At 48.1% G+C, this 12210-nt stretch overlaps 1 protein-coding gene across 1 annotated transcript in view; it reads left to right on the top strand.

The window, feature by feature from the left end:
* MAP6 (microtubule associated protein 6) overlaps nt 1-12210 on the top strand; it is a 45540-nt gene that overhangs the window by 29337 nt on the left and 3993 nt on the right. The window contains exons 2-3 of the mRNA XM_056329470.1: nt 592-805; nt 2752-2948. Of these exons, the coding sequence (XP_056185445.1) occupies nt 592-805; nt 2752-2948 (411 nt within the window). The remainder of the gene's footprint in view (nt 1-591; nt 806-2751; nt 2949-12210) is intronic.

Here is a 12210-nt window from a genome sequence, read left to right as displayed (position 1 = left end):
TTTGGTGTAATATAAGCAAAATTGTGTTTACAGGCATGTGTAAGGGGTGTCTGGGATATCTTGGCTCCTTACACTTCTGAATCACCCAGCTCACTTGCCTGCAGGGAAGTTTGCTGAGAAGTGTCCGTCCTGTGTTGAGTTAGAGAACTTGAATTTTGGTATTCCTTTCTAAATAGTCTTTTCCACCCTAATTGCAAGAGTCAGGACCTGCTTGCAGGTGTTTTCAGTGTAGAGGTGAAGCTGGAGAGACAAAAAAAGTACCTGTTTTCCAAAAAAAAGCATTGCAGTCACATCTGAGGCCAGATTTGCAGAGGGCACCTGACCATTGCCATGCAACTAGCAGGTTCTCTAGTGCTCAGGACTGGCTGATTTTAATAGAATTGATTTTAATTTGAACTAATCCTAGTGTGTCGATGGGTTTTGGATGAGGTAAATGAGCTGTTGGGAGCTGGTTTCTTTGTAAACCTGACTGGATGGAGGCACAAGCCTTTCCAAATAGACCTTGGTGAGAATGGGGGATTTCCATTCCCACCTTACCACTATGCTTCTGTTGGTTTAATTCCTGAATCCCTTATTTTTTTTGATTTTCAGAAATGAGTTCAGACCCTGGGTAGACGTCAAGCCTGTGAAAGCTATAAAAGCAAAGGCCCAGTACAAGCCACCAGAGGAGAAGATGATCCATGAAACCAGTTACAGCGCTCAGTTCAAGGGGGAAACCAGTAAGCCTGCTCCAGCTGATAACAAATTCCTGGAACGCAGAAGGATACGCACTCTCTACAGCGAACCCTACAAAGAACCGCCAAAGGTGAGAAAGGTGGCAGAAGTGACTCGGTGCCATCACTGTTCCTGGTGGGACATGTCCAACACAGTAAGGCTGGGCTGAATCCTGCCTGCTGTCATTCCCTTTATGTGGCATCTTCATTTCTGACCACTGGCTGCATCTGGGGATCCACCTTGGATATGGTGGTGGATGAAAAGCTGGACATGACCCAGCAATGTGCGCTCACACCCAGAAAGCCACCCGTGCCCTGGGCTGCATCCTCAGCAGCGTGGCCGGCAGGGCGGGGGAGGGGGCTCTGCCCCTCTGCTCCCCTCTGCTGAGACCCCCCCACAGCGCTGCGTCCAGCTCGGGGGTCCTCAGCATCAGAAGGACACGGACCTGTTGGAGCGGGCCCGTCGGAGGCCACGGAGCTGGTCAGAGGGCTGGAGCCCCTCTGCTGTGGGGACAGGCTGGGAGGGCTGGGGCTGTGCAGCCTGGGGAGGAGAAGGCTGCGGGGAGACCTTAGAGCAGCTCCCAGTGCCTGGAGGGGCCGACAGGAAAGCTGGGGAGGGGCTTTGGGCAAGGGCAGGGAGTGGTGGGACAGGGGGGAATGGCTTGAAGCTGAGAGAGGGGAGATTTAGGTTGGACATGAGGAAGAAACCCTTCCCCGTGAGGGCGGCGAGGCGCTGGCCCAGGCTGCCCAGAGCAGCTGTGGGTGCCCCATCCCTGGCAGGGCTCAAGGCCAGGCTGGAGGGGGCTGGGAGCAGCCTGGGCTGGGGGGAGGGGGCCCTGCCCGGGGCAGGGAGGGTGGAGGTTGAAACTAGATATCTTGAAGGTCCCTTCCAGCCCAAGCCATTCTGTGATTCTGTGGGCTTTAGTACAGGTTGATGCACTTTAGGCACAATAGTGCCCTACATCAAACCAAAAAAAGTGAGGGCAGGACCCAGATAAAGAGGTTTTTGCATTGTCATTTCCTAGGACAGGTTTTTCTTCCTCCAAAACTCTAGGCACCCCACATTACACTTAATATCAGGAGCAATATGGTAAGAGCCAAATCTTCACCTGCAATTAATTTGGAGCACTCCACAGATTTTGACAGTAAGCACTTTTGCCTTTGATCAGATCGAGGACGTGTCTCGAGAAAGGCCTGGGCATGAAGTTCTTCTAGCCTTGTTTTCTAGGAGCAGCAGAGGATATGCATATAAAAGGAGTCAGTCTGTGCAGTTTTAAACCTAGAACTATTAGTCCTTCCCAGGCTTTATCAGTGCTTAGATTTGTGAGGTGTCAGAAGGATGGCAGGGCCAGCACGGAGGAGCTGAAGGTTTCTGTTCCTCCTTAATTTCAAAGATGTCACCCCTGTTTTAGGGACTGTAGACACAGGTGGATGCAAGACACTTTTGTGGACTGTGCTCAGGTGCTAGTTGGTGTCCTGCACCCCAGCTATCCCCAAGTAATTTTCCTTCATTGTGGAAACCTGTTAAGGGACAAATAGACTGAGGAACCAGGTTGTACAAGGGGCGGGGGGGGGGGGGGGGGGGGGGGGGGGGGGGGGCAGGGCGGCGCGATTTATAGCAGCCTCTTTGTCCTGAGCACCATTTCTCTGCTTTGAATCCAGAGAGAGACAATCCCCTGTGGGCTTGCAAGGTCCCTCCTGAAGTCAGAGGAAGATGAAGGGATTGATAAAATAAATGACTGATAATATTCCCTCTGCCGTTTACCTTACTGTGTCTTGATGGGGAGACAGTGGGCTTTGCTGGCTGCAGGGGCACGTGACTTGAGGGCATCAACACCATGAAAGGATTTGGCCATTTGCAGCTCAGCGTGCACCCAGCTGTTCCCCTCCCTTTGTGGCAGGGCATAGCTGAGTAGATAAGTAACATTCATGCTGTTTCTGATCTAAATCCTGTTTTCCACCTGTCCTTGTGTCTCTTTCTCTCTCTCTCTCTCCCCCCATCTTTGTGGTGTTGTTTTGCACATTGCCCTCCATGCAGGTGGAAAAGCCTAGCGTAAAGCCTCCCAAACCAAAAAAGACCACAACAAGCCATAAACCCCTGAAAAAGGCCAAAGACAAGCAGATTGCATCTGGCCGGGCTGCCAAGAAAAAGAGCGCCGAGACCTCCAACACAGCAAAGCCAGAGGACAAGGAGAAAAGTAAAGAGATGAACAATAAACTGGCTGAGGCAAAAGAGTAAATGTCACTGCACTTTCCTTTCTTTCTCGTTTTTCCCCCCTTTCTTTCTTCTTTTCTTCCTTTTTTTTTCTTTCTCCTTTGATTAAATAAAGGCCACAAAATTAATTAGAGGCTTCTAATCTGCTTTTTGTTCTGATTCTATTAGAAGCTTTTCTGTTTTATTTCCAAGGAGGATTAGGGAATCCTTGTTTCTGAGGTCAGATTGTTCTGCTTTGCCTGCACAACACGGCTCTGCACAGAGTAAGGGATGTGGGAATGCACAGGGCAGGTCATAGGAGATGAAGGTGATGGATCAACCATGATTGTGTCCAACAGCCTGTCCCTTCCCTTGGGCTTGGTCTTTAAACACTTCGATGGCATGGAGTGCGCACTGAGCTGTGGAGGGGCTGTGCTCTCATCCCATGAGGCCCTTTTGGGGTTGGCCGTTGTTTGGTCATCTCCCACTGGTGTCAGCAGGTGAAAGGTTTTTGAGGCAGAGAGGATCAGAGGTTCATTCATGGTGCTGTGGATCTGATGTAAATCCACTGGAATCAGTGGTGTGGCCAAGAGCAACTTCCCCTGTTGACACTGGTGGGACTTTTGCTCCAAGAAGCACTGGGAAAGGAGATCCCGTGCAATTTAAGGGCCAAATCCTCCCCCAGGGTAGCTGGGGGTTAGATCTAATTGCATCAAGGCAGCTTCACCCATCAACACCACTTGAAGTCCTTGATTAAAAAAAAAAAAAAAAAAAAAAAAAAGAGTGGGGGAAGACGCAGAGAGCAGTGAAGACTTCCCAAGCATGTGGCAGGTCAGACTAGGTTATCAGCAGGCTGTTCTTCACTATTGTTTCCCTGAGGTTACAGATCTTTTTAGTTATTCCTGGTTTGTTTTGGATCTTGGTCTGCTTTCTTCACTTCTGGGGTGCCAGTAGACAGAGCTAGATTTTGTAAAGGGGTTTAGTTTGCAGACTTGACCTTCCAAGGGGTAGAAAGAAGTGAGTCACCAAGGTTGGCTAGAGCTGTCAGCCCCCGTTGTTTTGACTCTGCCAGCTGTTGGAGTTCATGTTGGCTCATAAGCATTCTAAGAGGGCCATAAACCAGTTGCTGGGATCCCTAGACTCCCTCCAGGCAAGATCTCAGGGTTTCAATCCTATGTACTGTGCTCTTACTCTCAGAAATCCCCAAGCCCAGCAAGACCAGTTTGAAAGCTGTAAACACAGTGGGACCATTTGTGAGCAAGTATGAACTGGCCCAACAGACTGGCATTGCATACCCCAGAATCTGAGTCACTAAGTCAGTGGGAGCTGGGAGAGGTATGGTCCCGATCCGAATTTATGTGCCTGATTTCTGGATTGGGTCCTAAATACATAAGGATTAATCTTGATACCACCAAACTGAACTGTTAAAACTCTTCTGTAGCAGAGCAGCTGCAAGTCAAGATGCAGGGTTCTCCTTTATTTTTGCAGTTCACTCTTTCTATCCTAACATGCAGTCAGGCTTGAAACTTTCAGAGAACAGACAGTTGGGAAGAACGAAGAGAGAGCTGGGAAGCATGGTGGTGTAAGAGGAGAGCATCAGAACTGTGTTGCTGTAGAGGTGTTCGAATGAGGGAAGTCTTGCTGCTAGGGTATTTTAGAGATGTGAAACTATCTAACGGAAAAAGGGATGGTGGGCTGGGAGGATGAGGAGTCCTGTTTTGGGGGTCTCACCCCAGTAGAATTGGGTCTTTTGGAAACATAAATGAGTGGTGGGCTACAAGGCTGAGAGAAAGTTTCCAAAGAGGAGGAAAGCTCTGTGGTATACATATAGTGACATTTGCTGGCCTTAGTAATGAATAAATGCCAAGTTCAGTGTATTGTGTGATGTGTCCTGTTTGCCTAACAGCCTAAACCTTTGAGTATAAGTAAGTGTAGTGTTCTGAAATCAGTGGTGTATTTCCAAGCTTAGCTGTGTTAGAACTGTGTGCTATGAGCTAGTCAGGTTGTGTATGTGGAAAATACATATTAATATATAGAAATATATATATTTAAACCTCCGATGTTTAGGAGGAAACCAGGGAAATCCTCCAGGAAGTAAAACTGTGGAAATCTTTGCAAATGTAGTGCATTTTTTGATGTGCATGCTCCATGGAGACGCTGACCTGTCCATATTGACCATTGCTTTCCTGAGCACTCAGAAGCCCCTGCAGCACTGCTCAAGTGCAGAGCTCAGCTCTGTCTCCAGAGCAGCTTGCATTGAGCTGGCAGAGCGGAGTGCTGCTTGTGGCTCTTCCCACCCCGTCGCACAAGGGACAACTGGCCAGAGAAGCCTGAGGTTCCAAGACCTGATGTGATTCCTTGGCATTTAGGTGCTTCATGCATCTTTCACACTCCTCAGTGATGTCCTTTCCTATCGCTGGATATAGTAACAGCCGTGAAGGTAACATGTCACAGCAGGCAGAACATGTCAGGAAGGCATGCAGACAGTTACCAGTAACCCCAATCTCACTGTACCTAAGGAAAGACCATGCCCTTTCTCCCTATTATTTTTGGCCCTAAGTTCCACATTGAAAGAGACACTACACTTGCCACCATTTCACCTTGAATTCAATGGGAATTCAGCTCTCGACTTCAAGGGTAACCAAATTTTGCCCTAGGAACATCACTGAGGTGCTCAGACCACCTAATCCAAGCATCTCCATGACTCTGGATGAACCACTTATCACCCAGGGCTTCAGGATTGCTTCTTCTCAATGAAGAGCATCCATCACAGTGTTTGAATGAACCATGCTCAGTGAGTGATCAAGATATGGCCTTATTCTTCCTTAATACATGAAGTTTTTGGTGGCATCTAATTCCAAATCTAGGTGTGAAGTGCTAGCCCGTAGTCTTAAGTTCCCTCTCTAGTGAAGGAACTTTCCAAGGGCCATTGATCTACCGATTTTGGACACCTCTCTTTGGGTAGGATGAATGATCCTTGGAAGGTTTCGATTTTTGCACAAAGAGCCTGGGAGACTGGCAGGGCCTAGGGACCTCCCTCTCAGACAGGAGCAAAGTAGGGATATCAGTCCTATCCTGGGCTCCCTGTGCACCATTTCCTCAGCCTACACCCAAGCACACAGTTTAGCATCACACTGAATGCCATGAACTGCAGCAGGTCAGGCCTCAGGGTGAAATCCTGCATTGCTCCACCTTCCACAGACTTTATGCCCATCTGACCCACTCAGGTTTATCAGAAAGGAGACCAAATCTCTGCCCTTTCATGTTCACTTTGGATTCTGAGTTTGTCAATCCCACTGGGAAAGAGTGCTCTGCTGTTCTGTGCTTCCAGTTACCACAATGCAGATGCTGTTTCACTGCTAATTTGTAATGTTTGTTTTGCTTTCCTTGTAAAAAGAAAAAAAAATGTTTTGCTTTTTACCCTGTGAAAATTCCTATGCTGTCTATTGCTTGCTTTCTCACTTTCACTGTATTGTACTGTTACTCCTTTCTGCAAAATGGTGCTAATTGCTGACTGAGCTCCTGTTTTCTGACTGCTTTGCACACCGATCACATGCTTCTTCATTTGCAACGCGTCCAGTGTGAAAACATGGCTGCCATGAATTCCACAAACTCTTGCCTCTTGGAGGCAGATAGGAAGTGTCTAATTAATATTTTGTGGCCTGGGTTTGGTTGCATATCACAGATTGTCTCTTGTAATGTGTTAAGCACACCTCCTTGTGGTGCTTTTTCATTCTTGCTGTTCTAATGAGCATCACACACACACACACACACACACACACACACGTTAATGTATAGCCAATTGATTGTGACGTGCTTGTGATCTTTGCTTGCTCAAAGGGTTTCTTTTCCAATGATAAATAAATGCTAAAGACGAATACCACCTCCTTGATCTTATTTTCTCGATAAGAAGCACAGTTAAGTGAAACACCTTTCCAACCATAATCAGATTTGTGTTGCTTAGAGCTGCCACTTCCATGCCTGCCGTAGGGACAACTGAGCTGTCACAGTCTGACTCCCTTTAGATGGCTGCTAACCTCAGACTAGCCTGATGGGAAAGCTAAGCATTTGCAAATGTGAAGATGGACAGTGAAGTCATGTGGACGGAGCAGGTAGTTTGCTTTTCTTTTCTATGTGTACAGTGTCTTGAGCAGAGGGTCCCTGGTGAGTGCCCTGCATGCAGGCTGCTGCTGCCCCTTGCTCGTGTCCACGTTGCGCTGGATCAGGGAGCAGAAACTGAGCCCCATCAAGAGTTGGAGGGAGGGGAGGTGATGTGTATGAAGTCACTTAATTACAGACCCTTTTCCAACTGCCTATAGCTTTTGCTCTGGCCCAAACCACCTGAAAGGCCCGTGAGAGGGGTTGAGGGGCTATAAATCCTCATTGAAAGAGGTGGCAGATTCTTGGGTTGAGCACTTTTAGTGTGCTGCAAGCCTGGCCACCATTGAACAGGCGCTTGGCAGTGTCCGTGGAAATGCAAAGCGCTCATTTTATATTAATGAAAGCATTGTCTATCTGGAGAAGGTGATGGTTGAGAAGAAAGCAGAGCTAGAGGCACAATTTTATTTTAAATGGTGAACCCTGATCTTAGCTTCACCTCTTTTTTCTTTTAATTAGCCTGTAAGATCCTACCTGCAATTTTTATTTTTAATCATGTTTTCTCTTTTAATGGATATTCCAATAACATCCCCACCAACCTGGAGAGATTTGTCTGTACTGGGGTTTTATTTTGAAATCTCTCCTCCAACACAGCTCTGCTGACTTCCGTGGAGCACCAGCTCTTTCCTGCCTTACAGTTTCTGGGTGCTACTTCTCATCCTTGCCTGGTCTACAGATCACTTCTTGAAGTATTCTATCTGTGACTACGTGCTAATAACATTGCTGCTTTCTGATATCCTGCTGATCACCCTGCCTTCCCTCTCCCTTCCCCACCAGCTTCATCCATTCATCAATCACACATAACTATATGACCTTTAAAGTGTTTTAGCTGAGCTGTAGGTCCAGGGAGTTTTCATTTCACCCTTCCACAGTTGGTATTGGAGAAAATGTTCATTGTTAAAAGACTGGTCATTGATGGGGGCTTACCTATGACAATCCATGTTGGCCAACAAAATGTTTTGCCCATGACACAAGGATACAGGGTCTTTTCCGTGCTGCAGCATGGATGGGTCATCCATCTGGTGCCACCCAGCTACCCACACTCAGTGCTGGAAAACATGCCTTTGCTGCCTGTTGCTCTCTGAACTCGCTCAGCATTGCAAAGCCTAAACACCCAAAGGGGCAGGGTGCATTTTTAAGTGACAGTAGGACCTACTGGCCTGATGACAGGCATGGGGACCTGGACTATTTGGTCTTTAACCATCACTGTCTGAACCCCCTGCTACTGACTCACTCCTTCATCTTTGCCAAGTCATTACTGACTGGCACTGCCCACCTCTTACCAAGGGCTGTTTTGAGAATGATGTCTGTGCAAAGCACTGGAGGTGGGTTGCTGAAAATTAAATGCTTTGTCTTACAAGAGCATTTAGTGCGGAGGCACTGGCTGGAGTAAAAATAGTCCAAATTGTCAATGTTGGTGTCTGGGTGAGGGGACAAGGAAGTGGGAGAGAATATTGGCATGTTGAATTTAAAGAGTCAAGTCTGCTTCTCAAGTTCTTGATAACAGAGCATCTGAGTGCAGCTTTGCAGAGATGCTGCTTTAACAACTGCACAGTGTGAGCAGCCCCATGAGGAGTGGCCTGTGTGTTTCCGATTTTAATCAGTCACTTTCAAATACATGGCGTGCTGAGGGCTCCAGCACACCTCCCCGGGAGCCTTATGCGTGGGTGGATGAAGAGGTTCCTGCCTGATGCTCTCCATCCCGTTCCCTGCATCAGATGGAAGCTTAAGTGGCTTGGACACAGGACTGAGATTTACTAATTATGCCACTCTGAATCTCTGAGCTTCCTTTGAAAACCTCAGTTACCATTATTACATCCCTGACTGGTAAAGCCAGGTCAAAGGATGAGTACAGATATTTCATCAGCTGACATGTCAGCCCTTATACAAATGCAGCCTCTTATGTCACAATATCCTTTGGGTTTGGGATTTATATAGAGATGTGCCAGTGCAGGAGAGAAAGGGACTTCCTAAGAAGACGTATCTGCCTTAGCTGGTACCTCCCAGCATCCAAGGAATAACCACCATCCCCAACAGCAACGTCAAATAAAGAAGAGGAGCTGCCTAGTATGAACATGATGACATGGCCATGTTCAGCGCTAAGAACAGTATCTTTTGCACAGCTCGAAAATACTGTGATGGTTCAGACATGGGCTTCAGCTCTCCCAGGTTCCAGCTGTCACGGTAAGTTTGATCCAGTTGGGGATTTGACATCCCACTTCCATTTGTCCATATTCACATGAGCTTTCTGGGTTGGGAGCAATTCCAGTAATGCCACTGGGTCTTCTTACAGGCTCAGAGATCTGTGATGAGGGATAACACAGCTCTGAGTACTTCAGGACTGGTGGGTTATCATGAACTATGGATTGTTTGTAAACAGTCTTAATTTCTGTTGCAGGGTGCCTTGGAAACAGCTGCCTAATCAGGACTGTCATGTGGCGGGGATGTGAACCCAAGGATAAAAGAGAAGCCTGCTAATGGATTGAAGGCGTCTTTATGCTTTCTAAAGCGCCAGCTTTCCCTGCAGGAAGTCTGCTCCATGGAAACCAATGGCAAGGACCATGTGCCAGAAAAATGATGGATGAAGAGTAGTGACAGATCTTAGCAATACATGAGAGCACTGAGGAATCATAACTGTTCGTTCAATGTTGGCAGTTCAATGGTGTGGAAGATGGAAAGGGGGAAATATTTCTGAACCCCTTCTTGTTGTCACCTGCCCACCTCCCACCCCAACCAGCCTGAGACATGCAGCAACCTCAGGCCCCTGAGCAAAGTTGGGTCTTCCCGTATCTTCTTGTGGAGCCAGAGACCTGTGTGCCCTGCCTGACTCTGAGGGAGATCTGGAGAGCCGGGTCACAGCAAAGGGTGAGGAGCACCTTGCATGGCATGTAATGGAGGGGATCTCACCACATGATGGCTGTGACAAATAGGTCTGTCTCCTGCAATTAAACAGCACCCAGGAGCACTTGATGGTGCCGGTACCCGATGGTCAAGATAGGGAAATCCTGAGAGTACTCCCTGGTCATTGGACTGACCTGCTCCTTGGCCTGATTCAGGATTTAGTACCCAACTGAGGACCACTTCAGCAGTGGCCACCTTGCTTGAAGCCAAGAGATTTAACAGCAGGGACACAAGCCAGCAAGGCACCTTTACTGAAATAGTATTTTGGAGTCACAGGACAGTGGATGTCCTTGCTTGCCACCATTGCCACTGCTCCCTCCCCTCTCCCCAAATGTCATTGCTGATCGGACTTCTGTCACTGTTGGCTCCTTCGCATGCCCTTCCATGTTCTTACCACCCCACCAGACCCCATCTGCCCACAGTGCTGCTATTCCTTCTTGCCTTCAAAATCATTTTCCCTCCATCATCCCTGCCAGCTTTTCTTTGTCTGTCCCACAGCTGCTTCTCCAACCCTTCGTTTTTTCCCACTTCTCCCCCTCCAGCACCTTTACCTTCCATGTCATCCTAAATAATCAGCTCTGCCAGGAACCTTCTCCTTCCCATCTTCCTCAAGTTACTGTCTCATGTCCTGTCTCTCGGACTGTAAGCCTTTTTCTTTGTCTTTACTATGTGATAACGCTCACTGCTTAGAATAAATAATACTTCACCTACCAATTGCCCTTTCTCCTTTCTTGGTGTGGCTTCAGTAGATGTGTCTGCAAGTGTACTGTGTGTCTGTCCTCATGGCCAACTGAGCAGTCAGTCTTGCTGTCCTAGCTCTATCCATGATCTTTTGGGATGACTCTGCTAGTGTTTTTGTTCCCCCGTACCTTCATTCTTTCTTCTTTACAGCCACAGAGACAAGTTTAGTTGTCTGTATAGGAGCCCAGCATATTCAGAGCTGCATGACCTTCTGTCCTTTGCAATTCTGGTGCGTCTGGTAAAGAGGTTGGCTTTTCTCCAGCTTCATGCAGAGATGTCCTGGGCTGACAGGTGGCTGAACAAATGCAGCCACTGAGGAGAATGAAGGAGAGATCTTGTAGCCCAGAGCAGAAGCAGACGATGGTAAAGGAACTGTGTTTCCTGGTGCAATACAGAAAACAGTGTGCAGAAGAGTGTCAGTGGAAATCCAAGCAGATGCACCTCTCAGGGGAAGAAGCAGAAGCTGGCTTAGCAGCAGGACATGTTTCAGAGATGGATGCCCAGGAGGCTTCTTGTAGTCCAGAAGGTGCCCTGAACATCTGCTTCCTTCATCCCAGGCTAGGACTAAATCTGCCCATACTCAGGTCCCTGCAACCTGAGTACAGCAGGGACCCAATTGTGACTAAGTCCCAGGTGGCTCCTTGCTGCCTCCTTGTCCTAATTTAGTGCCTGAAAGTGCTAGTTTGGATTGTGCTGGCTGGAGCTATCAGTGCACATGGAGATGATGCTTCTTCCCAGGTGCTCCATACACACAAGGAAAGCTGCAGGAGCATCTCAGTTCCTCTACCCTCACAGTGACCCCCACTGCCAGTGGTGTTACACCACCTTGCCAGAAGCAAAAGAGACTTCTTACCATGCTGAGTGAGCAGCAGAGCTCACGGTACGGCCATCAGTCTGATGTCATGGGCCATCTGCGGAACTTAGGTCTGTAGTCCTAACTCAAGGCCAAACTGAAGCTGGTTGGTGGACATGGGTGGGAGAAGGATCAAGCAGTGCTTAGTCCCCTTGGCTTACTTCAGTGCCTGTTCCTGTCCTTAGGTGTGCAAGAGCAGAAAGAAGAGATGAAGTGTGTGGAGAGCTCCTATCCTCAGTGAGGAATCTGGAGATTTCATCTAGGACAAGCGAGACCTGCCACTCTGTTCTGCTTGGCATCTGCAGGCTCTAAGGATTCCAGTGTAGATGCTGGAAAGAGGCAGTGGGAAAGAGGATCCCTTAGTGTAGGTAATGCCCTCATCCTTTCCTGTGTGCCACCTCACCTGCTCCCACCTGCCATGCTTTCACAGTGCTTCTGCCTCCTCCTCCAAACTCTAGACTCCCAGGAGTGCAAAAGCTCTGGAACAACCTAAACCAGCAGCCAAACATCTCAGCTGCACAGTTTTACGAACTGAATAGTATTCAGGACAAGATTCCTGCATGGCACTGAGGTCCATAGCTGACATTGAAGTCTTCTAACATCTACACTTCTGCTAGCAGAGCTTTGGAAGAGCGTGTATATCTGCTGCT

This window comes from Falco biarmicus, chromosome 2 (assembly GCF_023638135.1).
Source record: "Falco biarmicus isolate bFalBia1 chromosome 2, bFalBia1.pri, whole genome shotgun sequence".
NCBI lineage: Eukaryota > Metazoa > Chordata > Aves > Falconiformes > Falconidae > Falco > Falco biarmicus.
This window is presented reverse-complemented; position numbering and strand designations above follow the sequence as displayed.